Below are 27,741 nucleotides of genomic sequence, written 5' to 3'. Positions count from 1 at the left end.
ATCTTACGATTTTTTTAATTTTCTGATTTTTATTTATTTTATTAATTAAATAATATATTTTCATAAATATTATTTTCAATGATGATATTGGAAATTGTCATTGGAGATATGACAATTATCGTCATTGTTAATGGTTATGTGAGAAACCACCATCGTCACTAGTGATATATTAGAAATTGTTATAGTCCACGATGATACGATATATTTTTTGAAAAAAAATCTTATAATTAAAAAATATATTTTTAATTTTATATTTTTAAAAAAATTGTGAACTTTTTATTCAGTTCTTCTCTATTTAAATTTAATCTTATTTATTATTAATTTTTAATTATTTTTGTTTTATTAAAATTTTAGAAAATTACTTAATTTTAAAATATTTATTTAGTTTTCTAAAATTATAATTTAATTTTTGATTTATGTTTTCATTTTATGAATTTTATTAAAATTTTCGATTTTTATTTATTTTTCAAATTTATTATTCATTTATTTATTTTATTTTATTAATTAAATAATTACTTTTGAAAAATTACCTGCTGAACAAGTCAAATTTTTGCGTTTGAAGTTTTTTATGATACAAATGTCACTTTGAGGGTTAAAAGTGTTAGTGAAAAACCTCCAAAGTTTAAAGTGCTAGTAAGTGACACTTTGAAGGTTTTCTATGCGATTTTCCGCTTTTAAAAACTAAGAAATGTGGACAATTATTTAAAAATAAACTGATTACATCAATTTTGTTACAAATAGAAAAGCAATAGCTATTTGACATGTATACATATTTTATAAATTAGGAAGAGTTTGTACCCTTTTTATGACTGAAAAGAATTATACTTTGATTTTTCTTTAAATCTCCGGTTAGCATAATGTTTACATAGGGTCTGAATATCTACAAACTGTACTATACTGCACCGCAGTTGTTACACATGTTGCCATTTAGACCCATAATGTCAGAAGCAAACTAATTCATGCTCTTAAACCATTAGTGTAGTTAGGTTATAAAACTAAAAAAATCTCTAAAGGAAAAGAAAAAAACTTTATCAGCAATACTACGTGTCCCGTGATTGTCAAAATCATGATTGTCTTACGAATAACTACATTTTCTTTTTGTTTTATTACAAAACCAAAGTCAAATCTTACAAATGGTTCAACAACAAAAGTTCGCTTGTTAAACTCAGATTTACACTTTGGCTCCACACAGAGACGCGATGTAATCAATCATAAGCGAGAATATTACTCTCAGAGACACATTATGACGTTTTAATATCATAAAAGAATACATTTCTATATCACACACTTTCCACCCATTTCTTTTACTCTTATAACCCTCAACTAAACCTTCTAACCAAACATTATATTTAACTTGACTCTAGTTAAAAAAAAAATAATAATAATGAAAATAATGATAATAAACATTATCGATATTCTCAAGAGCTCTTTCCTCTTTGTACTTTTCAATCTAAAATTGAAAAACGAGAAAACCTAATTATTATCTAGACTATTGATACTCTTTTTTTTGAGCAATGACTATTGATACTCTCCTCTTCAGATCTCCTTTTGATTTTGGAATCCCCTTCTTCTTCATCTTCTCAATCTCTCTCCTTCTTCATCATACCCTTCAGTAATCATCTCCATCACTGCCGTTAATCTAAACCTCGACCCCAACAATTCTCTACTTACCCTCTCCAATCATCTCCATTGACACCGTGGTCTCTCGACATGGAAGGTTAGTCCACACAATCTATCTAAGCAACTAACTGCCTGTTGTGATACACTTTGATTCAATTGTATGTGAGAGACGGTTGATTCAAAAAATTTTTTTAGATCCGGAGATCCCAGAATACAAACGTCTCTCACCATCTTGAACAAGGCGGTGATAGTTATGAACGGTGGTGCTCAGTCAAATGGAAGAGGTATTGGACACCGTGGTGGAGATGGCGGTGGATGCTATAGTGGAGGCGGTGGTGGTTATGGAGGTAGCGGTGGTGGAAGGTGGTAATGGAGGTGGAGGAGATCGTGGAGGCAGTGGTGGATACCATAGTGGAGGTGTTGGTGGTTATGGAGGTGCATGTAGTGGATACAAAGTTAATAATGGAGGTGGAGGAGATAGCGGAGGCGGTGGGGGTTATGGAGGTGACAGTGGATCTTTTGGAAATGTGTGTGTGGATATTGTTGATGTGGTCGGAAGAGTTGTGGATAATGGAGGTGGAGGAGATAGTGGAGGTGGTGGTATGCATGGAGGTGACGATGGCTCTCTTGGTCAATGTGTGTGTGGATGTTGTTTATGTGGTCGGAAGAGTTGTGGATGAGGCTCTTGTGGTCAGACTTGTGTTGATATCATCATAAGAGTTGCAGACGGTTTCTCGAAGGTGGATACAAAAGTGGTAATAGAAGTGTAGGTGATAGTGGAGGTGGTGATCAAAACAAAAGTGGTAACGGAGATGGAGGAGGAAATAGTTATGGACAAGAAGAATTGTGTTAACGTTTTCATAAAGAAGATATGCTATTGGATGTTTGAATTTCAAAATTTTGTACAAACAAGTGCAAGCTTTAGTATGCAATGTCTGGGAACTTTGTTAGAACATGAACCTTGACCATAATATATCGTCCACATAAATCCATCAACAAAATCTTGTCCATGAAACCTTGTCCATGAAAACTGATTAACGAACATGAAAGAGTTGAAGAAGAAATACAAAGGAAAGACACCGAAATTAAACATCTAAAGGAGAATTTCAAAGTAACAGACGGTCCAAATCAATTTTACTTTATCACATCCAAAGTACCTTGAACATTAATTGCAACTGAGTCTTCCACTAGTTACAAACCGAGAAACCACGTAACAATTAATTATAAAGGAAACAAGAGAGAAAACAATATACTTACGCCACACAAGGGCAGTAATGGTCAAGAAAATGACAGCTGTTGCCAAAAAGTATCTCAAACTCATAATGTGTCTGTCAATGAGAAAAAAAAATACAATGTGCCTGTTTCCGTTTCCGTAAGTCTCTCATCATAAGCAAGTGGTTAACAATTTGTAGTTGTATCTTTATGAGTTGTCAAAATGCCACGTAAGCATCAATCATGTCTATAAATAACCTCAACTACTATACCTGTTCCTGATTCTGTCCTTTCTGCTTCCAATTACCGCGTCATCAAATCATATTTGGAAAGAAAACAGAGAACAAGTTCATCATGGCGGACATCATCGACAATGTCGGAACAGCAGGAGGAGGAGGAGGAGGACGAGAGCCGTTGATCAACCGTGAAAGCAAGTTCACGCGATGTGTCTCCCACGCGCAGGACGAGCTCCAGAGTTTCCGGAAGTATCTGAGATGGATGTGCGTGGATCAGTCGAGCCCCTGGACGGCGGTTCTCTCTTGGTCCATGTTCGTTGTTTTCACGATCGTTGTTCCTGCCACGTCTCACTTCATGCTCGCTTGCGCTGACTGCGATAGTCATCACTCGAGGCCGTACGATTCCATTGTCCAGCTTTCTCTCAGCAGCTTCGCTGCTCTTTCTTTCCTCTGCCTCTCTAGATTCGTTAGTAAATATGGTCTCCGACGGTTCCTCTTCTTCGATAAGCTTTGGGACGAGAGCGAGACTGTGAGGCGTGGATACACCAATCAGCTCAACGCAAGTTTTTTTTTTTTTTTTTTTGCATTCTTGATTTGATTTTCTTGAAATTTTAGTTTCATTTCTTGAATTTATGCAGAGATCGGTTAAGATTCTGTCCTACTTCGTCACTCCTTGTTTCTTAGCTATGAGTTCGTACAAGATATGGTGGTACGCTTCAGGAGCTTCTCAGATTCCATTTCTTGGTAACGTTATCTTGAGTGATACGGTCGCTTGTGTTATGGAGCTCTGTTCCTGGCTATACCGTACTACCGTGATCTTCCTTGTTTGTGTCCTGTTCCGTCTCATCTGCCATCTCCAGATCCTTAGGCTCCAAGACTTCGCTCAGGTCTTTCAGATGGATTCGGACGTTGGTACAATCTTGTCTGAACATCTCCGCATCAGACGTCACCTGAGGATCATTAGTCACAGATACAGAACCTTCATATTGTTGTCCTTGATTCTTGTCACCGGAAGTCAGTTTTACTCTCTGCTTATCACCACTAAGGCATATGCTGAATTGAATATCTACAGAGCTGGAGAACTCGCAGTGAGTTTTGTTCTTTTAAAACTTGCCATAGAATCTTGATGACAAATTTTGCTAACTCTTTTGTTTCTCTCAGCTATGTTCAATGACCCTACTCACTGCGCTGCTCATTCTACTACGAAGTGCTTCAAAGATCACACACAAGGCTCAGGCGGTTACTTGCCTTGCTGCTAAGTGGCATGTCTGCGCGACAATAGAGTCTTTTGAGACAGTGGATGGAGAGACTCCACGGTTGGTTGATAGAGCAAGCGGACACGGGTACTATGCAACAGGTGTTGATACTGGAGATATAGATGACAGTGAGGATTATGGAGATGAAGAAGATGATTTTGATAACAATGATCTCATCCCTGCTTATGCTTATAGCACCATATCATTCCAAAAACGACAAGCTCTAGGTAACATTATTCACACCAAATCTCATTATCTTTGACATGTCTAGTTAATTATACTCATCTTCGCAACATTTTGTTGGTTGTTGCAGTGAATTACTTTGAGAACAACAAAGCAGGAATCACGGTGTTTGGGTTTACACTTGATAGAAGTACTCTTCATACTATATTCGGGATTGAAATGTCACTTGTTCTCTGGCTTTTGGGTAAGACCATTGGGATTTCTTGAAGCATTTTTTGGATCATCGAAGTTTTGGCTCCCCTTGTTGGATGATATTTTGCTTACATATGTGGGTGTACACAGAGGCTCTTTGTAACATATACCATTTCCTAATTTTTTTTGATCATTTGTAAATCATCTTGTTTGTTCTTTAATGCGTTGAGGTTGTAACAAGTTTCATATGTTCAACGAGAGATCCTACGGTAAATTATATTTGGTCTTACAAAGTCCCATACCTTTGTTGCCTCTGTTTTGTGAGTTTGAACTTGTTATATTTGACTTTGTGATTTTGTTTTCTGAATCTGTTTTCTTTGTTAGTTCAATAAAAAAAACAAAATTTAAGTCAGTTTACTTGCAAGATTTGAAACGAATCTGAAAGTTCTCTTTTGAAGTATAAACTTAATACTTCAAAGTTCTCTTTTTGAAGTATAAACTTGAAAGTTCTCAAAGTTCTGTTTTGTGCATTCTAGGGCTGGGCAAAAAATCTGAACCCGAAAAACTGAACCGAACCCGATCCGAAAAAGGAGCACTGAACCCGAACCAAAACTAATTAAATATCCGAACGGGTTCAAAATTTTGGTATTTAAAAAACCAAAACCGAACCCAATCCGAACCGAAGTATTTCGGGTACCCGAATGTATCCGAAATAGATTTATATACTTAAATATATAAATTATTTTTAGATATAATGTATACTAAAAACATTCAAAATATATAAGATACTTTTAAGTTTTCTAAAATACTCGAAAAATATATGAAAATAGTAAAAAGTAAATGTTTAAAATAGCTAAAGTATACTAAAAACACCAAAATAGTTAAATATATATTGATTCTCTATCCAAATATTCAAAGAAAACCAATACATATGTTAAATTTAGGTATTTTGACATATCTATACTATTAAAACTAAAGGGCCTTTTTTGAGGTCCCCTTCTTTTTGTACTTATTTACTATTTTATGCCACTGAATTATTTATAAAGTATGGTTTTAATATTAAATGATTATCAATTTTAATGATTTGAAAAAATCCGAATCAACGTAATTATAGCAACTGTAACGTATCTCTACCCGAAGTTTTCGAGCCGGAAAAAGCTTTCTCGGGTGATGGCTATTAGGGCTTTTCTTTTATGATCTTAATTCAAGAGTCATACGTTTGAGAACGATGCTATCGACATTGTTTTCTTTTATAAATCGATCAAAGGAATTAACATCAAGAATCAAAAACGACTGTTTCTAAGAAAGGTCTACTCTTTGTGGAATTGAGGATGAAAGCGATGAAGAGGTTAGTTGATTTTGATCTCAGGGCATCTTATTATGGATTAATGTATTGTTAAAGATGTGCCATAGAACCACCAAGGAAGTTTTATTGTTTGATATTATGGATCCAGAAAGGTTTTGATTGGATTTTCAAACCTTAGTTTACATTTTGACTGTTTTTTATTGTTTCATTATGCAGAGATTGGGGATTTGATCTTCACAGGATTTGGTTATACCTGAATGTCTGGAAAAGGGTTTCGGAATAACTCCTCCGCCACCACTTCCGCAGTTTCGAAACAGAGTTCTTCGCACTCTGTCATTTCCACGACACAAGCTCAAGTAATGAACAAAATGGCTGCTCCTCCTTTGTCTCTTGATTTTTTTTTCAGCGTAGACCTTTAGGTAAAGATGAAGCAACATTACCTATGCTGAAAGTACTTCATTGGGATAAAGTCAGGGCTCACAGCACCGGACTATGGTCTATTATATGCTTAATAAATCTCTTTCGAGTAAGTTTACAACTTGCTTTGGCCTTAGACACAATTAACTAAAGCTTTTTAGAATGTATGATTATGTATTTGTCTTGTGGATACACAGATTGGAGGAAGAGATGATCGAGTCGCTATTTGGATACACAATGCAAATCTCCACAAAGAACGAAGAAGGGAAGTGCAACCATCACCAGGAAAACACTTTCTTGAACCTAAAAGATTTCAGAACTTTACCATTTTCTTGAAAGCCCTTAACGCAAGAAGCGATTAAATTTGCTCCGCTTTGGGAAAAAGTAAGCCAGGATCAGCTCGAATCGTTGTGGATCTCATCTGATTGTAAACCGTTCTTTTGTTTCAGGGGAAGGGTTGTGTTTACAGCAACTACAAGTATTTGTGAAGATGATGCCGTCTAAATAAAGAAGAAGAGTTGAAGCTGTGTAGCTACTAAGGAGTATTAGATGAACTTGGCTCTGCTGAGAAATTTCTCAGAGTGCTTGTGGGAGTACCATTTGCATTTCAAAGATCTGAAATAATGCTTTACCGAGAGACGTTTGAAGAAGAAGTGGTTCATCTCAAAAACTCCTTCTCAATGCTTAAGGTGATTAATACAGAAATTACTTAATTAGGAAGGTTGCAAGGAGCTTAAGTCAAGCAGGTTATTCCTGAAGCTTTTAGAAGCTGTCTTTAAAACTTGGAACAAGATAAATTTTGTAGGGTGATATAAAAATATAAAATTTGTGTGAATTAAATTAGTGTTCCAGTTGAAAAATATGTTTGATTAAAATCACATATTATAATAGAAAATAATGATGACGTAGAATGTTAGTCCACGTCTGAGCAATGTTTTAAAACCAGATCCGAATGTTTTAAAACCAGATTCAGATGCTGAATCAGATGACCTTTCGGGTTATCGGATCGATCACGGATGAACCTCAAATTAATAAAATAATTAATTTTATTATATATAATAATATATTAGCTACAAAATAAAAACATAGAACTACACTAAGCATTTTCAAATATTTTTATAAACAAAATAATAATTTAGATATGTATATATTTTATGTTTAACAAATATTTAACTTTAGCTTCTATATTTATTTTTATTTAACATACAAAATATTAAAGATACTTTTTTTGAACGTCTGAGTCGATTATTATCGATTAATTATGCTATTACAATGGTGAGAATATTACAAAGACGATTTTACAGCCGACAATTCTACCATCCTGTGAAAATACCCGCCTGACTGCACCACTCTGAGCCGTCCTATGAGATCCATGTTCGATGGTACACCATGCACCAAACTAAAGATCTCATGTAACATGTTTCTCCATAATCTGCATAATGTGGTATTTTCTGAGGTTTGAACCCCAGACCTCCGGATATAGAAGCAATTGAACCCTTAGTCAAACCACTGGACCAAGGGGGCTTCCATAAAAATACTTTAGTTTATTCAATTTTTTTTGTAACAAGTTAAGATTTATGACATCTAACAAAAATATCAAAACTTAGTTTACATTTTGACTGTTTTTATTGTTTCATTATGCGGAGATTGGGGATTTGATCTTCACAGGATTTGGTTATACCTGAATATCTGGAAAAGGGTTTCTGAATTTAAAAATTCATAATAATTGCAAGTTTAAAGTGATAAATTAAATTTCAAATACAAAATATACCAAAAGTAAAATATCATTAATAAATTGTCAATAACAAAACTGAAAAACATAATTTTTTAATTAGAAATTATACAAAATATATTTAAAAACATAATTCAAAAATAAAAGCTTTCTATTGGTTTAACTAATGTTTCAACCAGTAACCGGGTTTCCGGTTTTAGTGATTTTTAGCGGATTTTATTGGGTTTTTAAATTTTGGTTTTTTTTTAGAAAATTCGAACCGGATTTATATTGGTCGCTGGGTTTACCGGTTCAACCCCGGAACTGGATCGGGGTTTAATGAGTAACTAGACCTTGACCCGTCCGACCGGACGGGTGTTTATTTTATATTTTTAGTTTTTTTGTTTATATTAAATGATGAATTTACGATATTTTAAACATAAATTTTAGACTAAAAATAAATTTTGGTAGTAATAATAAAAAGTTAAAATTAAAAATTTAATTAAATATTCAGATATAAATTTTAAATTTTCTAACTAAAATAATATAAAATCGGGTCATATTTTTTTTAATTCTAAAATCTTAGCATCTCTTATAAACAAATAAAATAAATTTATAAAAATATAAAATATATAAACATATTTATAACTATAATTTCTGTTAAAATAAATTTATTAAAGAAAATAATCTTGCGCTGTTGTTATTTATTTATAGATTCGACCCGTAACTGTATAAATATTTTTTTCACTTTAATTTTTTCTGTGAACTAATGATATAATATATATATGTACATTAAACTCTATAACATTATTGTTAATATTACATTTTTAAAAATATTTTTTTTATTTATTATGTTAAATAATTATATTTTATGATTTTAATTGTCTATTATATCACAGTATATCATATAAACAAATCCAGTATTTATAACTAATTGAACTTATATTTTGAAACCATTATACTAATAATATATGAATAAATTATTTTATATTATATTTATATGTTATATAAATTGATTATGTTATGTGATTTTAATATTTAATAAGTTAATACAAAATATATAGAGAAATCGATTTTGGTTAATATATGATTAAGGAAATTTATTATTTAAATCAGAAAAAAATATTAAATGTTTAAATCTATTATTTAAATTCAAATAAGGAAAATATATTTATTAATCAGAAAAGACAACAATAATTAATGAATCTAAATCAGAAAAGACAATAATAATTTTGGAAAACACATTAAATAAACTGAAAAAGACAAGCATTAAAATAGGAAACTTAGTTAATTCTCAGTGGCATGCCATTGTAAATAAAACTGAAAATTAAGGAGTATTTTTTATTGGGTACTTCTCTTTTAATAAGATAGATGATGATTATTCCATGCAATAACTATTTTAGAATTGATGATATAATATGTTAGCCCAAGTCTAAATAAAATATGTTTGACTAGAATCACATATTATAGCAATTAAGAATTTATATAAAACTATACCAAAAATCTTTGTTGCTTTTACTAGGGTTGGAAAAAAATCCAAATAAAAAAAACTAACTGAATTTGATCCAAAAAATAGAATTGTATCCGATCGAAATTAATTAAATATTTGAATGAATTAAAAATTTAGTATTTATAGAACCAAAATTTAATCAAACCCAAACAAAACTATTTTGGGTATCTAAATTAAATTTTATATGTATATATATTTATAGCAATTTTTTTAGGTTTAATTTATAAAAATATCTAAAATTTGAGCTGTTTTGAAATTTTCCAAAATATTAAAAATATATAAATAGTCAAAAATAAATATCAAAAATAAATAATAATATTCAAAACATCAAAAATATTTGAAATATGTATTGATTCTATATCTAAATATTCAAGTTAAACCAATTTATGTATTAAACTTACATGCAATATATTAGTTTTTAAATTTTGAGAAATTTAAAGTGTATGAATTTTAAGTTTTTTTAAAAGATTTAAACGGGTTATCAAAACGCGAACCAAGCCTACAAAGATTCGAACTCAATTCAAACTGAATTTCCGAATGAAACTGAAATCTTTAACCAATATAAACCCAAACAAAACCAGAATTAGTACCAAATGCCCACTCTTTGTTTTTAAATCAAAATAGTTAAATAAGAAATTATCCCGCGCTTTGAAAAAATCGATCTCATTCCCGGGAGGTCACCCATATATATATGTTGGATCAAACCAAATTTATTAACAATAATCGATCTTAACCCGGATACTCATGCCTAAACACACTTATGAAAAAATCAAACAAGAACATAATTTTAAAACAAAACGATTGTCCCGCCCTCTAAAGGGCGGGTCAAAATCTAGTTTGTTATTAAAGTTTATATGTAATATATTACCTTTCTTATAGATTTTGAAAATTTAAAGTATATAATGAATTTCAAAATTTTAAAAATAATTTAAATGGGTTATCCGAACCCGAACCAAACCCGCAAAGATCCGAACCGAACCCGAACCGACATTTATAAATACCCGAATGGGGCTGAAATCTTTGACTCCGAAAATCCAAAACCCGAATGGACTGAACCGAAAGCCGAATGAGTACCCGAACGCCCACCCCTAGTGCATTCTATTTTTTTTTTGGTATATATACATATATTTTAATAGAAAAACAGATTTTAAATCAGGTCAATTGTTTTGTAGATTTCAAAACACTACGAGGTGCATTCAACTGAGAGTTTTAGGTGATTTTTATCAAAATGACAAATCTATTATCATTTAAATATGAATTTTAAAAACTTTTGAAATATAGTGTTATTGAACTTAAAATTTTATACTGTGCAATCCACTTTATTGAAAATATTTTAAGTTATAGAGTTTTAAAATTTTCAAAAGAATTTAGAATGTTTGAGTGGAGTTTCTTAGTTAAAAAAAAATCCAAATCTCATAGTTTTAGGTGATATTTTAGGGTGGTTTAACAAAAAATATTTTAATGTCTCAATTCATTGAAATCACCTAAAACCTCGGTAAAAATCAAATCATCTCAAATTTTAGATTGAATATACTCCATATATTTTCATTAAGAATCTATTAATTTCCATTATCATATAAATCTGACTCATTGTCTCAAAATATTTTGTATTTACGTTGGCAGAAAAGAATATTTACTAAGACAATCGCCAATGATTTATTCTATTTTTATTTTAAATATAATAATTTTATAATAGAGGTGTTGTTCTAATACTACTATAATTTAGAATAAAAAATAGAGTGATGATAAAAAAACAAGTTAATTTATATATCTAGTAAATATTTTTTTATCTATTATAGAATAGAAAATGAAGTATTATTGAAGAATTTTTACTTTAAATTTTATTTTAGTGTAGAAAAATAAAATGGGATTGGAGATGCTTTTAGGGTTAAAGTCTTAAAACATCTACATTTTCCTCTTAAATATATGTTTTTATTATAGATGTGAATTTACTCTTACTGTATGTCTCAATAATAAAAAAAATTCTGTTTTAGAGAAAAATATAGAAAATCATACTTTTTACCTCTATATTTAGAGATAGAAATGGTTAATATCTATATTTTTTTATAAATAGGAAACTCTATATATATATATATATTAAAAAGCAAATCAACCTCTATAATAAAATTTCTATGTTTTGGAGGAAAGTTTTCTAGCAATAAATAACTGAGAACCAAACAGAAATATTTGGCATCAATAACTAATAGGGGCTACTACGATCAATCAAAAGAATTGGGGGCAAATGTACAACTTTATATAAATAAAGGGCAGTTTCTTGCATTTCTAAATCTCCGTCCCCTCCCTTGGCGTCGGGACGAAGAACCCGCTGTCTCAGAAACCGTAATCTCACGTATTCAAAACTCCCCTTTTCTGAACTTTGAATAATACCTCTGCAAATCTGGACTGGATTCACACACATCTCCAGATTTTCGAAATCGGAGATGGAGATCGATTCCGTCGCAGCTGGTTCTTGCTCCAAGGCGAATCAAATCATCTACAAGGACTGGTTCGAATTCGCCGATTCAGGTCTTCACTTTTTGATCGTTTCTTCAGTCGTAGGATTCTCTAGATTCAATCTATGGCAGCTGATAGCTTCCTCTGTTTGAGCAGACGGAGATGGACGCATTACTGGTGGCGATGCGATCAAGTTCTTCTCCATGTCCAATTTGCCTCGACCTGAGTTGAAGCAGGTACGGAGATTCGTTATCGAATTGATTGCTTCTACACTTATTGATGAAGTCTTCTTCTCGTAGGTGTGGGCAATTGCAGATGCTAAGAGGCAAGGGTATCTTGGTTTCAAAGAGTTCATCGTTGCTATGCAGGTTCCTAGCTTCATGTTTGCATCTCCCATTTTTTTTTTAAATTGTGTGAATCTTATCTATTCTTATTATCATTCAGCTTGTTTCTTTGGCTCAAACTGGACATGAGATATCTCATGAAGTTCTTCATAGCGACGGTATGTTGATCAAAAACTAGAATCAGTTATTTGTTTTCATCGCAGTATACGCTCAATGTATATTAGCTTCGTAAGGCTAGTTTAATATATTGTTCTAGTTCCTGACATGTTTCTTCTGGTTTAATTGCAGTTGATTTCAAAAATATGAATCCTCCTGTTATGGATGGTCTCATTGTATTAATGGCGGTTAGTATTTTGGGCCTGCGTTTTCCCATTTCATGTCTTTCGAGTTTTAATAAATGTTACTTATGTCTGTGCAATTTAACACAGAAGAAGAAGAAGCATTCACCGAAGTCGAGTGATCCGACTGGTACGACGAATCTCGTTATATTAAAACAGAACAGTTTCAAGTTTCGTAGTTTTTATATCTCATTTGACTCATTATTGTTCAGGTACTCCTGCTGCAGATCCATCGCTTACATCTCATTGGTTCTCTTCAAAATCTTCAAAAAAGGTTTGTTTTTTTCTCCAACCAGACTATTTAACTACCAATGCTTCCATATCTAGAAGTTATTGTATTTGTTTGATTGTCGTACTTACCTAATCTTTATTATGGATTCAAAAAGATCATTTCTTAGCTGCTTACAACTGTTTTAGTTAATAACATCTACAGTTTTTGAAACTTAACATCTTGGTGTCTCAGATATCTCTGTCCTCCGTAACATCTATAGTTGATGGCTTGAAGAGGTTGTACATTCAAAAGCTAAAGCCACTTGAAGTTGCTTATCAGTTTAACGATTTTGTATCCCCTGTGTTGGTAAGATGGCATTGCATATTGGTACTCTCTAACAATAATTCTGGATAATGGTATTGAACTGTCCATCGAACTAATTACTTTGTGTTTTGCTTAGACGAACAGTGATTTTGATGCAAAACCTATGGTAATGCTTCTGGGTCAGTACTCCACAGGGAAAACAACGTTCATTAAGCATATGCTTAAATCAAATTATCCAGGCAAGTTATCCACCTTATCCTCTCTCCTTCTCTTTCTGGGACTTAAGTAGGTTAGATGTTAAAAAGGATAAAAGCAGATCTACGCTATAAAACTGCTTCTTGTAACATCAACTATAATGGTTTCAGGAGCTCATATCGGACCGGAACCAACTACTGACAGATTTGTTGTTGTCATGGTATGGTAATTTGTAGTTTACTAATGGTTTCATTTGTGGGAGGATGTATTAACCATTCCGGCATTTCATTTCCACCTTGCATAAAAGGTGATTGTGATGAGTTTATTGTGTTTCACAGTCTGGACCTGATGAAAGAAGCATTCCAGGGAACACAGTAGCGGTTCAAGCAGATATGCCATTCAATGGTCTTACAACTTTTGGGACTGCCTTTTTGTCAAAGTTTGAATGTTCTCAGATGCCTCATCCTGTATGTATAACCTCACGCTTCCCATTAGAGATTTTTCTTTATTATTGCGTATATTGATTTACTGATAACTTTTTGATCCATTCATTTTTGTTAAAGCTGCTGGAGCACGTAACATTTGTTGACACTCCCGGAGTTTTATCAGGAGAAAAGCAACGGACACAGCGAGCATATGAATTCACTGGTGTTACGTCATGGTTTGCCTCGAAGTGCGATCTCATCCTCCTCCTGTTCGATCCACACAAGCTGGATGTAAGCGATGAGTTCAAGCGGGTTATTTCATCTTTACGCGGCCATGATGACAAGATCCGCGTTGTTTTGAATAAGGCTGACCAAGTGGACACTCAACAGGTTGACCCTCCAATCCGTTCCTTCTTTCACACACTCCTTTTGATTGTTTTCCACGTTCTGATACATTTACACCCTTGTCTCTCTGTCTTGTATAGCTAATGAGGGTGTATGGAGCTCTCATGTGGTCACTTGGGAAAGTTCTCAATACTCCTGAGGTTGTCCGTGTCTACATTGGGTAAATTCTACCTGTATCTTTACCTTGTTGGCAGTGGTTTGCTTAACAAAAAAGCGGCGGTTTGAAACTGAATTTGATGTTTTGTTGTTCTTGTTTGCTTGCTCTAAACAGCTCCTTCAGTGATAAGCCCATAAATGAAGCTGCGACTGGTCCAACTGGGAGAGAATTGTTTGAAATGGAGCAAGATGACCTTCTCTCTGATTTGAAAAACATTCCAAAGAAAGCTTGTGATCGTCGAGTGAGTGTGACTGTGAAGCTTCCTTCTCTTCCTTCCTCCCCTCCGATTGGATCTAACCGTGTTCTCTCTCTGTATAAACAGATAAATGAGTTTGTGAAACGGGCAAGAGCTGCAAAGATACATGCGTACATCATCAGCCATTTAAAGAAAGAGATGCCAGCCATAATGGGAAAAGCCAAAACTCAACAGAGACTGATGGATAACTTGGAAGAAGTCTTTGGAAAGGTTAATCTGATATCTAAGGATCTTTATAAATATGCAAATTTCTAATCCCGAGAACCTTAGTGACAATAAGTGTGACATGGAAACAGGTACAAAGAGAGCATCATTTACCAAAAGGAGATTTCCCAAACGTGGACCATTTTAGGGAGGTGCTAAGTGGTTACAACTTCGACAAGTTTGAGAAGCTAAAGCCAAAAATGTTGCAGACTGTTGATGATATGTTGGGGTATAACATTCCGGAGCTCTTGAAAAATTTCAAAAACCCTTATGATTAATACCCATCATCCCCCAGTTTTAGCTATGTGCTTACTGTTTTAACCCAAACCATGCACTCATCTTAAAAGACTTGTACACTATAAAGACACAAAATCAAAAGTACTGAGTATCAATATCAAGTCTTAACATAGTTTGGTTTATGTTGGTGCACTTTTGGATTATGTATCATTTCATCTTCTTTTTTTTGTAACACATGTATCATTTCATCTAACAATAATATTTGAGAAGTTTGGAACGACTCGGGACTCGTGAGAGGACAATCAGTTCCCAGTAAAACAAATGAATTCTAAACATGAATTGTAGAATCCAAATTGGTTTGAACTAATATACAAGTAACTTTAATTCATAGGTTCAAGGTTAACCCTGTATCTTGATTCTATTAATTCCGAAAACTTTAAAGATTTAGAACACATATGCAAGTACACCCATATGTTATATCAAAACCATCATATCTATTATTGCTATTGCTTTCGCAAGTTCATTGCTCCAAATGTTCTGAGCATTCCTCTGCTTTTACCTAACAGATGAGATGTATATTCCTATCATCGACAACTTTTTTTGTTCACTTTTATATCATCGACAACTAAAGTTGAAAGAAGATAACAGTTGCTGGTGAAGTTTGAGCCCATGTTAATTGCTCAAAAATTTTACGCAGCGTTTGCTTCCTTAATCGAATCTCATTTATCAAACTAAGGATCTGAAGGCTGTTCATTATGTCTAGCATCTAAACCATTCAACACTTTGCCTTCTTGCGAATCTCCCGGGGCATTCTGTACAGTATCTCGAGCATTTGCTGTTTCCTTCTCGGTTTGTGACTGACAGTTAGATGACACTGAAGGAGGCTGGGACGCTGTTTCCTCTGTCTGGTAAGCTGGATTCTCTTTTGGCATGGATGGTTCGGCAGTCATCTTCAAGTCATGATCTGATTCAACTGCCGTTGGGGTTTCTGTTGAGTGGTTCTGGCAAGTTTCAGAAGCAACTTCCTCAGTGGCATCCTTGCTTGATTCTTGGCCGTTCACTGGCGTTGTTTTATCATTCAGAGACTCTGATGGACTCTCACACCTAGAAACATTTTCCATAGGAGCTTGGAGTCCATCATCAGCTTTTAATGATTGACCTATAGCTGCATCTTCAGTTGGTTTTGCAGTCTCAGATTGTGACACTTCCGGTTGAGAATTGCCACTTGAAGTAACGGTCAATGCCTGCGCTTGAGTTGTAAGCTCCGTTTTTCGCATAGATTGGTCAGCAGCACCAGAGGCGCTTGAGCTGCTGTCTCCATTTCCGGTAACTGATGGGGCTTCTGCTACAAGGCTACAAGTTACTGGCGCACTCAAAGTAGCGTTTGAGATTGCATTCACAGGAACCAGGTTACCAACAGGCAATGGAGAAGTGCTACTACTCATAGTGCCACCTGGTTTCAGAGTTTTTGATATGAAGCCATTGTTTATCCCAGTACTTTTATTTGCAATCGCTGTACGATTTGGAGTCTTGGTAAGAGATGCCAGTGCTGGAGAATTACTACAACGGATAAGACTATCCTTAAAGCTTTGTGTCCCAGTGTTAGTGGTCATTGCAGTTGTATTTGCATTCACACTAGCAGTCACAGAACGAGATGTAGTTGCTGCTCCAGCAACAAAGCCAGGAACATTTTGTACTCTGGGACCCGTAGTTACAATTGGTTTCTGTAGATTAACCTTCGTATCCACTGAACCAACCTTCTTTGCACTAGCCGTATTAACAGCACGGCCGTATTTAGGAGGGAATGGCTTCCCATTGGCTGCATGCACACACTTTGAGCAATGCCATTCAGATTTTGGAACCCCTTTCAAATTGTTCGCCTTCAGACATTTCAAGTGGTATGCTTTTTCACAGGCGTCACAAATCAGTACAGTCTCCACTTCAATGATGGTAACTTCACACATCTGGCATGTCATCGCGCTGCTCATGTAATCTCTGGACGGTGGAATCCACACAGGAGACTGTTTGACCCGTGGATGCAGAACATTATGGACTATCTTAGCGACTACACTATGGTTGTTTTGAAACGAAGAAGTCTGACCGTATTGCACTCCCTGCATCGGCTGATTTGTGACGGGGAATGTACCATGTGGAGCTTGAGACATGACTGGCCTAGAGGTTGGATCTCTTACCCTGACAGAACTTTGAATAGGCACCTTCTTACTTGGTGCAGAAACGAGTGATATGGTTGATTGAGGTTGGGTAGACCAGGATCCAGCATAGTAATTTGCAGGAACACCTAAACAAGTAAAATTTGAAAAATTAATATCAGCGATTATGAAGCTATTAGAGAACTAGGAAGCAATATTTATCATTTTTCACAAGTCATAAACAGTAAGCTTTGCAAACTCCAAAGCAAGAAAATGATCACATTCACGAAAAGTATTCATATTTCTGAGCATAGAAGACTAGTTAGAGCTACAGAGCTAAGAACCTTATGATAGCATCTGAGTATATGGTTATTTTAATCCCCTTTAGTAAGTGTACAACTCTTACAGTATAAAGCCATAGCAAACCAACCATACTAAGCTATTTTCAAAGTCAAAAGGCTATCAATTTCTTATCACTACAAAGAAAAACAAAGAGTTGCACTTACCAGTGCCCTGAGGAGCAGCACCATTAAGCACCATCTTAGGCCTGAGATGGCTCCCAGCTGGATTAACAGCAGTACCTTCACCACTAGTGCACTTATTAGCCACAGAAACACTCTTACCTGCAGAAACAAATGGCAAAGAAACATTCACGATGCCTGAAAACATAGGTCTATGGTTTTTTTTTTTTTTAAAAGCGTACAGTATGCATAAGCCGTACCAAGACCTGGAGACGCAACACCATTGTTAGGCCGTGACAAGTGAGATACCATAGGCGTCAGAAACTGTTTTGCTTCTTCCATCTGTAGAAAAAAAAAAGTTCATGATCAAAAACCCCACAAAGAAAAAAAAATGACATCCTTTCAAGAATCTAAAAACAAAAGCTCCAACCTTTCTTTTGCCAAGAGACAGCTTCTCGGAGATACTGATCTCAGGAGCTCGGAAACCTAATCTCTGGCCATTACGATTCAAACCCAGATCTTCAATCACACCTCTAACATCACCGCCCCCGATGATATCCTTAGGAGTGAACTCTTGACACATCTCCGCTAGCTTCGACCTAGCTTCGACCATCAGCTCGAGTTCCATCTCCGTCGGGGCTTTCCCTCCTCGCATCCTCCCCAGCGCCGACAAAACCAGCACAATCTCCGCCACTCTGTTCATATCTTCGTTAAAGCGTCGCTTTTTCGCAGGAAGAGGAGGAGGAGACATTGGTTCTCCTCCGTTGCCGTTAACCGGAACATCCACATCCATTGAGGAGAAACCCTAGAAGAAGATCGAGAGGAGAAACCCTAGATTGGGTTTTATAAAGTTTGAAAAGGAGCTTCCTTTTTATTATTGGCGGGTAGAATTGTATGACTCTGTGAGTTGTTGTAACGAGTTTGATGATGATAATACCCAATGACACCAAGGAGAGAGAGGCCGAGGATAGTTAGAGAGAGAAAGTTGATGATGACTTTCTTTTCTCTAGAGAGAGATTAAAAAGTTTTTTCTTATTTAACTTTATTTGGAAGAAATAAATCAATAAATAGATTTTCTCCAAAAAAATATGTATTTGGGCCCATATATACAAAATAGGCCCATAACTGAAAGATTTTCTCAAAATAGGCCCATAACTGATAAAAATATGTATTTCGGCCCAACTAGATGTAAGGAAATTTTTACTGCATTTGTTTCAAATTAATAAATGTTTTTAAGATTTTACACATATGAAGAATTTAATTAAAATAGCAATATTTTATTTGATTATTTTTTTAATAATTTTAAATCAACAACAATTTAATAAACACAATTATTTTTTCATTAAATTTATATTTAGCATTTTAATTAACAAAACTATATAAAAGACTTTAACTTGTATATACATATACACAAACAGTATAATTGTTGTTAATAAAATTATAAACAGTATAAATGTAAATGTTTTTTTAACGCGTAACTTGTATTTATATTATACACAAACAGTATAAACTACGTAAATTATCTACAAGCTGTATAAACAGTATAAATGTTGTTCTAACATGTATTAGGTAATTCAAACTAGTACCTGAGAGATATATACATGCTGATGCTTTTAAGTCTTACTTACAGATTTACAACGCAGCTTTATACAGAAATAGCACCAGCTTTTTAGGTATCAATCACCTTGAGAGACCGTTCATTAATCTAACCAAAGGCTACATCACTGCCGACCATAATGCCATTTTCAACATAGACTATCTCTGTGTTTTTGATCTTGAAACCGTGCGTAAACGGCAAAGGGAAACCTCTTTTCAGACGTGCGTTTACGTACGGCAAAAACAAGGATTCAAGAATCGTCGACGCTACATCCTAAACAAAAAGAGCAAGAAACATCCCAGTTTAGTTAGTCTCAAGCAATAATAGTCTTATGATCTACAAGAAACACACAACTTTTACCTGAATATAGTTTGCTTGAAGATCTCCAAGTTTACTCCAAGTCATTGTTGCATTGAAACCTTTTATTCTGAGGCTACCTGCTAAATTGTTCTCTGCTATCTCTGCAGTACCCGCAACTTCAAGAACCTGCAAACATTCTGACCTTTTTTAGTGATCATGGACTGCTTGCTTCTTAACTAGATTGTTTGTGGATTATTTTATTATTATTAGCATATACCGTTGACATGCGTGCCACGGATAGGACTACCCCAGAGTTTTGGACATCGATTGATATCTCTAAATCAATGATTCCATCAATGCCAGTCTCTCTGATGTTGACAGCGGGAGGAGATGTAACCGACATGTTAAGCATCATTTTAACATTTGGATATTGTTTGTAGAGCTCTGGAAGTATGAGTTTCCAGTCAGATGTGCTTAGAGCCGACCCGTTCTTCGTTTGCTCGATATCCACATGCATCTTCCTTGCCTAGAGGATTCAAAAAAAAAAGAATACAAGCTTTAGAAACTTTTATTGTTCCACCAAACTCATCTTTTGGAACTCTCTTACAATGAAGTAGACAAGTGTTGCAGAGTTGAAAACTTCTTCTTTAATTGCAATTCCCATCATTCTTTTAACCTTGGGAAAAGAGGAAGAAGAAGAAGAAGACCGAGATCCTGAAGCTTTACCACCATCACCATTTGGCATGAACAACAAACCATTGATTCCAAATTCAACAGAAGAATCATCCAAGACAGGGCTTCCTGTAAAAGTGAGGTTCACAGCAACATTGTCATCAATCTTCCTCTCTTTTGGAAGTGACTGCAACTTAGCATCAAGCTTCTTCATCTTCTCCAGAATCTTAGTAGAAACAGTCTCTTCAATAGTTGAAATAATCTTCTTCTCAAATGCATCAACCACCCTAGCAAACAAAAAACAAATGTTAAGAGTCTTTTTGTTTTTTCTTTTAATCTTTAGAGACTAAAAGCTGCAAGTGATATATATATACCCTTGATATAGCCAAGAAGCACCACCATTGATATGAATACCAATGCTCTTCACTTTACAATCACTATCCCTTGAAGCAATCTTTAGACTTCCATTTTCACCAACCAAACTGACACTGCTTCTCAAATCCATTCCTTTAACCTTCCATTCATCATCACAATCATCATCATCATCATTTACTCAAATGAGATGAACACAAAAGAACAAGACACATATCATAAAGAACATAACTTTGTTTCTACTGTTACCTTAACAGAAGCAACACCATGATCAGAGATATGAAAGAAGGAAGCTTTGTAAGCATAAGACCAGTCCATGCTCACATCTGCCGTCGCCCCTGAAACACTCAAAACCATTCCATCTCCTCCGGTCTCGACCCTCGACGACCGAACATCAACCGCGTATATCTTTATGTTCGTCAGACCCATCCTTACTTTCCCAACCAAAGGAATCTTAACCTTCTTCTCTATCTCAGGTAGCTGAAGCGGAAGGGTCGTGGATATCACCTTGTGGACGAGGAAGTCTTTAGCGAAGTCAAGACCCGTTTGAGAGACGAGTAACGAGACGTGTCCACCACCATCTTTGGCCTGGGGCAAGGCCAAGGACGACGGTGGTAGTAGAGAGACGAAGAGAGCAAGAAACGTTATCACTTTTATGAGAACCATATTTGAAGAAGTGGGTTTGCTAACAAGGAAGAGATTTGTTAAAAGAGTCTTTGAAAGGTTTTTTTGACTTTTCTACTTTTGGAAAGCAAACATGAATATTACATGACCCATAAAGAATCAGTGTTTTATACGTTTTTCTTACAGAAGATGGAGACTTGGTTTAAGTTAATAGCCTAACCAAAGATGTGGTAATGTCTGAAACTTCTTCTTGGCGATTCCTATTAAGTCGCAGTACTCTGAATGATCAAACAACAAGTCGCGGAAGTCCACAAACAGTTTCTCAAACACTTTCCACTGCACTTTGATCGGTCTTGAATATGGATATGGAAGAAACCCCTGCAACTTGATAATCAGATAATGAGTTTAGTTAGTTTTCTCTACAAAAAACTAAAAGGATTTATGTGTGTTTCTCTTACATCATATTCTTGTGCAATGGACTTCAGAACAAGAAAGGTATGTTTTGTGTCCTCTAAATTGTCGAGAAGAGCCAGCCAAATCTTTGTAACGAGCTCATCAGCTTCTTCTTTGGATTTGCCACAAACAATCAATTGGTCTGCCACCAGTAACATAAGGTAACATGTTTGGGGTTCATTAAGCAGTCTCGATGGCATACTAATAGAGAACATAGTTTACCGATCATGGTTCCGTGCAGAATGCCAGAAGCAGGCGTAGTTGAAAGTTGAAGCCGATCTTTCAAGAATAAGTAAATATGTCCCAGCATTTCATCTATGTCTGTATCCACGCCTAATATGTTTCTGCTGATGTATAGAGCCACAAATCTCCTGCAAAGCTAAAAACTCTATTTAAGTTTCTTGAATCTACCTAAATAAGATATATGGAAGAATGAAACGTTTCAGCTAGCATCTTTATAAACCGTTTGCTTGACCCTTGACTGATTGGTCCAGTCCATCTCTGAGTTTTGCTAGCAAGAGGATACGACCGGTTCAAAGCGGCCTGCCATAAGCATTCTCCACGGAACAAATGAGCCCACTGCTTTCTAACGGAGGATATTTGTTCCCAGTCTAATATTGGAACTCTGATGAATATCTCTATCAAGAGATCTTCTTGTAGATACCCAAATGGACTATCATCTTTAATTGTTGGGACAACTTTATCTTTATTTCGGTTCATTGACATTTGACAATCCTGAAACAACACGTTTTTTTTTTACATATGAGGAGGAGGTCTCCAAAAATTCAGGAACTACAGAGGGATAAACAAAACATTTTTTGTTGTTGTGATAAGTACCCATTTAGTAACTTGGTAATGCCTATTAAGAGTAACAAACACAACAGTAACATAGAATCTCACATATATATAATAAGATTGTTAGACAATTTCATACGGCAAACAACAAAGACTAAGAAGACGGATTAGGATAACATTTTAGTTCAGTTGCAAAAAAGGAATATAGATTTAACATAACAAGAAAAAAACATACTAAAAGATATGATCGTATCAATCTGATTCATTGGAAAGAAAAACGGAGCCAAAAGAATCTGATTCAATCTGATCGTACAAATGGTAGTAACGGTTTCCATCAGCGAACGATAGAATTAACTTACCAGAGGTGAGGACGTCCCTGGAGAAGAAGAGAAAAGAAACTAGTTTGTGAGATAGAAGAGACGACGTGGCAGAGGAAATAAAAACAAACAAACAGACAAGACAAGACAAAGACAACTGAGCAATGAACACATGGATCCATGCCCACCACCAGGCTCCCTGATTCGGTTTAATCTAATCCAAGACCGAACCGGAAACTGGAGTTAGATTCCAAACCCAAACCAATTCTATTTTATATCAACCAACAAAAAAAACAAAACGTAATCAATTAAGACTAGAGAATTGAATGGATAGGAAGAAGAGAAACCCAATAAAGAGAAGCCCACTATTTTTCAGTACACCAGGGTCGTAGAATAGAATAGATACAGAGAGATGTGGGAGAGAAGGTTAAAGAAGTAAATTTTAGAGAAGAGAGGCAACGTGATTGTGACCAAACTAGAGATTGTGGCTTTTACTGACAATATTCTCTGTACTGTTTAACCCCAATTGCCCCCACGTTTTTCTTAGATCTCTCTCGCTGCTCAGACCATAACCAAAAAGACCTTTTTTTTTCTTCTTCTTTTTAATTTTTCTTTTCAAATTACTATTTTCTTCTTTGTTAGTATTAATAAAAGAAATAAGACTTTAATGAAAGTGAAATAATATTTCGACCTATAAGAAAAAAGGAAAAAAAGGGTCGGGTCAATTGACCCAAGAAAGAACCTCTTCCTCTTGGTAAGGGTTTTTTTTCTTTTCTTGGGAATTTGAAATCGCAAAAAAGCTAATTATGAATCTAATGAGATCTGTTTCGAAAACAATACCTCTTCTCACATTATCCTTGTTCTCCTTAATATAAAACTTGATTAGGAGTAAAGGACAAATATAAAACTTGATTAGGACTAAAAGACATAACAAAGCTCTCTCTCTCTCTCTCTCGCTCTATTGCAAATTGTTCACCAATCTCTCTTTCATTTGATAGCTCCTGTCTTTGTCTTTGGTCTTCGTCTCTCTCATCTTTCAATTTTGCTTGCCTACTTACTTAAAGTTCAAACCTTTCTGTCTTTTTTTTTTTTCTCCATCACACTCTCTAAGTGTAGCTTCAGTGGACTGTCTAGATAGGTTTAGCAGAGTGTTCTTATTTGCTTGGTAGAGGATTCCGAATCTGAAGTTTCATACAAAAAAAAAAAGGAGTTTCTGTTGAGATCTTTCTAGATTCATCATCATGCATTTCCTCCATTTTGTGATTTCTTCGATTCTCTGATCCAAAGAATCTGAATTTAGATCTAAGAAAGACACTCTCTCTCTTCCAAGTGTTCGAGGAAATGAACTTCTTGAAAGTTGGAAACTTTCTCAAGTCAAGGAAGCCAAACCTAGACAAGGAGAAGAAAGATGAGCAAGATCAACCAAGGAGTGACAACAACACTGTGACAGATTCCGCAAAATCAGACGAGATCCAAGACGGCGACGACGAAGACGACGATTTCATCACCAATGAGGTTAAGAGAAGGCTAAAGGAGCTGAGGAGAAACAGTTTCATGGTCTTGATACCTGAAGAAGACGAAGAAGAAGAAGACAAGGAGTCTTATCTAGGCGAAGATGAAGGAGAAGGAGAAGACAAGTGTTCATCAACTGTGTGGAGAGATGTGGTCGCTGAAGGACTTCAATGGTGGGGAGGTTTCGATGCTGTCTATGAAAAGTATTGCGAGCGTATGCTCTTATTCGATCGCTTAAGCTCCAACCAGCTTAAAGAATCTGGTAATAATAACCTTAACCTAAGCTATGATATTCTGTAATGCCTTATTAACCTTGTTCTTCACGCTTTCTTAGGCATTGCATCTCCTTCGACTCCATCTCCAAGATCTGCATCCAAGAAGCTGCCATCTCCTTTTCGATGTCTTTCTCTGAAAAGGTTTGATGTTCCCGAGGATGAAGATATGGAGCAGCATCTGCAGCAGCAGACAGGGATCGACCCTTTTCAAGATCTTGAGACGGCCTACGTTGCTCAGCTCTGCCTCACTTGGGAAGCACTTCACTGTCAGTACACGCAGCTTAGCCACTTGATCTCATGCCAACCCGAAACCTTGACTTGCTACAACCATACCGCTCAACAGTTTCAGCAGTTCCTCGTCTTGTTGCAGAGGTACATAGAGAATGAACCGTTTGAGCAGGGATCTAGATCTGAGCTTTATGCACGTGCCAGAAACGCAATGCCTAAGCTACTTCAAGCTCCCAAGATCCAAGGTAGTTTTGCGTTTCCACCACTTTACAACCTTTAGTGAAAGTAGTAACAAACACTTTAAGTTGAAACATCTCAGGGACGGATAAAACGGAGATGGAGAAAGATACAGAGTTCATGGTCCTAGCTGAGGATCTCATCAAAATCATTGAAAGCACTATCCTTACATTCAATGTTTTCTTGAAGATGGATAAGAAGAAACCAAATGGGGTTAACAACTTGTTTGGTAACCACAATATGAATTCCACAACCCCTTTGCAACTAGTTCAGTCATCTATTGAAAAGGTATGGTTTATCTTTTAAGCAATGTCTGTCTCTATAAATGCTTCTTTGGGTTGTCTCTCTCACAAGATTGGAGTGTCCCTTTGCAGAAGAGGGCGAAAGCCAAGGAGCTGTCCAAGAAGACAAAAGGGCTTAGAAAGAAGTCTTGGCCTCAGACATGGGAAGGAGTCCAGCTCTTGTTTGCAGGCATTGACATCAAACTAGCAACAAGGGTTTTGAGGATGGGGAAAATCAGTAAAGAGCAGCTGCTATGGTGTGAAGAGAAGATGAAGAAACTCAACTTTTCTGGTGGGAAGCTTCAAAGACACCCATCTCCAGTTCTTTTCCCTTCTTGTTGATAATAATAATAATAATGATGTTAACACCATTTTGAAGTAATTGTGTTGTTACATTAGCTTAATTATCTCTGCATTAAGATGTTCCACATCCAATAACAGTTTGCTTTTTTTTTCCGGTCATTAGATTTTAGTATTAAGGGACCATTTTTTCTCATGTGTTGTCGTGTGGATGTAAAGCACATATGAAAGAATCCAATGTTTGTCTTGTTGATGGGAAGCTAGATCTAATGATGGTGATGGACAAATCTTAATTCTTTTTCCATCACTTTCATTGTTTTTGGACAAATCACTAAAGATCTTTTCTTCACCATCATGCTTAAATATTTAAACCAAATCCTAAGAACTATAAATGATAAATGAACATTATAAGCGTCTGTTATTAAAGTTTTAAATTCCTGTAAAAAGTTTTAACATTTGTGTAAGAGGGAAAAAGAAAAAGAAACTAAAGTGTGTGTGTTTGGTGGTAGCAAAGCAACAGGCAACAGAGACAGAGCCACGTGAACGTATCTCTTTCAATTAGAAGTGTGTCAACACGTGGCGAACCTATTCATCAATTCTAGAACAAAATGACGATAAAAGAGCTTTGCTTTACCACCATGATAGAGAAACCGATAGGGGGTACTTCAGTCATTACTCAGCTAAGAGGACATCTTCGTGTGCGAATCCGTCGTGATTCTTAATTTTTTTTGAGGTTAGTGTTGTTTAAATACGTAAAAATTAAAATTTTTTTTTTTTTTTTAACTCAACAACTACTTTCATTAACCAAATCATTAACCAAATCATGATACAAGAACATACTTGACCACAATAGACTTTCACCACAAATGCATTGAGTTGGTCTAGTATCATCCTAGCTCACTTGATTGGAACTAACATTACCTAACCTTAACTCAATGCATATTGGACCACCATGAGAATGAAATCAATACACGACTCGGACTGATTCATCTCTTCTACCACACCTAAATTGACCTCATGGTACATCAAACGTCTACTAACACAACAGAATTACAGACTTCACCGAAATAAGATTGGAACTGCTAAGGATCCTAATGATCGACATTAAAGCTCATGACCCAATAGCCTCTTCACCAAAGTGCATAATCGGGACCTCCTCATTCTCTTGGTCTTCGAACGTTGCGACCCTCAGCCTAAAACGGACACAAGATCCGAATGAAAATCGGGTTTCGGCTCCGTAGAACGCCGGTCGGTATAGCTCTTCGGACTTTCAGAGAAGTGAGACACACACCAAAAGATAAAACTTTCAGCACTAGGGTAATGTGTCACCACCATGAACCACCGCTATAATATCTTCCTGTTGACCATTTTTATCGGCGGGAGTCATTGTTCATGTGTTCTCCAAAATCAGAGAACGATACCCTGTCCATCCGCCGTCGAGTCTTCCTCCGCTCGCCTCACCGTCTTCTGGAGACGTAGAATCAAGGAGCAGAGGGCGTCTCCCGAGCCACGCGCCGTCACCGGACCGGAATCAACGAGATCTGAAAAAGGGGAAAACCAGATCTGTTTCTTCCAATAACCCTAAAAGCCGACTTTCTTCCTCCCGCCATCTCGTTGACCTCGCCGCGACTCCAAGCGCCAGATCTTACCACTGTCAGTTTCAATCAAAAACTTTGAGAGGAACTCCGACCCAGAGCACACGAGCATATCAGCCAAGATCAAGGAAGAGGAGAGAAAGCAAAGAAAAAAAGAGAGAAAAGGAAGGAGAGATGCCTCCGGCACCGGATTAACCGGGCCGGAGTTAGGGTTCCGTCGTGTGTTTTAGAGAGATGCGAGAGGTTTTTTTGGGGAGAGAGAGAAACGATCTACAAGTAATCTAGTGGTAATGTAAATGTGTAAAAATTAAAATTAAACATCCCCAATAATTGCCTTGGGGGAAAGAATTAAAATAAAAAAAAAAAAAAAAAAAAAAAA

At 35.6% G+C, this 27,741-nt stretch overlaps 6 protein-coding genes and 1 long non-coding RNA gene across 8 annotated transcripts; 5 read left to right on the top strand and 2 right to left on the bottom strand.

Annotated features, from left to right (window-relative positions):
* The first annotated feature begins 1,457 nt into the window (after positions 1–1,457).
* Positions 1,458–2,588, top strand: LOC108861414 (glycine-rich cell wall structural protein 1.0-like). Its single transcript, XM_018635274.2, has 2 exons — positions 1,458–1,717; positions 1,816–2,588. The coding sequence occupies exon 2, from the start codon at positions 1,896–1,898 to the stop codon at positions 2,298–2,300; it is 405 nt and encodes a 134-aa protein (XP_018490776.1). The 5' UTR covers positions 1,458–1,717; positions 1,816–1,895; the 3' UTR covers positions 2,301–2,588.
* A 518-nt stretch (positions 2,589–3,106) lies between these two features.
* Positions 3,107–5,002, top strand: LOC108861413 (uncharacterized). Its single transcript, XM_018635273.2, has 4 exons — positions 3,107–3,627; positions 3,707–4,156; positions 4,230–4,551; positions 4,638–5,002. Exons 1-4 carry the CDS (start codon positions 3,187–3,189, stop codon positions 4,772–4,774), a joined length of 1,350 nt encoding a protein of 449 aa, XP_018490775.1. The 5' UTR covers positions 3,107–3,186; the 3' UTR covers positions 4,775–5,002.
* An 831-nt stretch (positions 5,003–5,833) lies between these two features.
* On the top strand, positions 5,834–7,544 carry LOC130512649 (uncharacterized). The gene is made up of 4 exons (XR_008946216.1): positions 5,834–6,047; positions 6,222–6,531; positions 6,620–6,806; positions 6,872–7,544. It is a non-coding gene; the product is annotated as an uncharacterized LOC130512649 (long non-coding RNA).
* Positions 7,545–11,925: 4,381 nt separating this feature from the next.
* LOC108861380 (EH domain-containing protein 1) lies at positions 11,926–15,473 on the top strand. 2 transcript variants are annotated; one of them, XM_018635231.2, is made up of 16 exons: positions 11,926–12,169; positions 12,254–12,333; positions 12,397–12,465; positions 12,542–12,599; positions 12,730–12,785; positions 12,873–12,909; positions 12,992–13,053; positions 13,243–13,356; positions 13,451–13,553; positions 13,680–13,729; positions 13,848–13,976; positions 14,073–14,324; positions 14,420–14,499; positions 14,611–14,737; positions 14,819–14,962; positions 15,049–15,473. In XM_018635231.2, exons 1-16 carry the CDS (start codon positions 12,085–12,087, stop codon positions 15,232–15,234), a joined length of 1,632 nt encoding a protein of 543 aa, XP_018490733.1. In that variant the 5' UTR covers positions 11,926–12,084; the 3' UTR covers positions 15,235–15,473. The 2 variants fall into 2 exon arrangements, with proteins under 2 accessions (XP_018490733.1, XP_018490732.1); XM_018635230.2 differs by having other exon boundaries at positions 12,870–12,909.
* Positions 15,474–15,667: 194 nt separating this feature from the next.
* LOC108857121 (PHD finger protein At3g20280) lies at positions 15,668–18,843 on the bottom strand. The gene is made up of 4 exons (XM_018631054.2): positions 18,235–18,843; positions 18,065–18,146; positions 17,850–17,966; positions 15,668–17,492 (listed from the first exon to the last, which is right to left on the bottom strand). Exons 1-4 carry the CDS (start codon positions 18,595–18,597, stop codon positions 15,925–15,927), a joined length of 2,130 nt encoding a protein of 709 aa, XP_018486556.1. The 5' UTR covers positions 18,598–18,843; the 3' UTR covers positions 15,668–15,924.
* Positions 18,844–19,256: 413 nt separating this feature from the next.
* LOC108861384 (putative BPI/LBP family protein At3g20270) lies at positions 19,257–23,101 on the bottom strand. The gene is made up of 11 exons (XM_018635236.2): positions 22,977–23,101; positions 22,286–22,557; positions 22,045–22,193; positions 21,828–21,964; positions 21,590–21,747; positions 20,995–21,430; positions 20,748–20,887; positions 20,309–20,660; positions 19,979–20,227; positions 19,762–19,887; positions 19,257–19,674 (listed from the first exon to the last, which is right to left on the bottom strand). Exons 2-11 carry the CDS (start codon positions 22,546–22,548, stop codon positions 19,510–19,512), a joined length of 2,175 nt encoding a protein of 724 aa, XP_018490738.1. The 5' UTR covers positions 22,549–22,557; positions 22,977–23,101; the 3' UTR covers positions 19,257–19,509.
* A 733-nt stretch (positions 23,102–23,834) lies between these two features.
* LOC108861381 (uncharacterized) lies at positions 23,835–26,015 on the top strand. Its single transcript, XM_018635232.2, has 4 exons — positions 23,835–24,708; positions 24,781–25,194; positions 25,269–25,474; positions 25,561–26,015. The coding sequence occupies exons 1-4, from the start codon at positions 24,276–24,278 to the stop codon at positions 25,807–25,809; spliced, it is 1,302 nt and encodes a 433-aa protein (XP_018490734.2). The 5' UTR covers positions 23,835–24,275; the 3' UTR covers positions 25,810–26,015.
* The last annotated feature ends 1,726 nt before the right edge of the window (positions 26,016–27,741 follow it).

The sequence above is a fragment of the Raphanus sativus genome, chromosome 5 (assembly GCF_000801105.2).
Source record: "Raphanus sativus cultivar WK10039 chromosome 5, ASM80110v3, whole genome shotgun sequence".
Classification (NCBI taxonomy): domain Eukaryota; kingdom Viridiplantae; phylum Streptophyta; class Magnoliopsida; order Brassicales; family Brassicaceae; genus Raphanus; species Raphanus sativus.
Note: the sequence above shows the minus strand (reverse complement) of the source record. Positions and strands in the feature narration are given on the sequence as shown.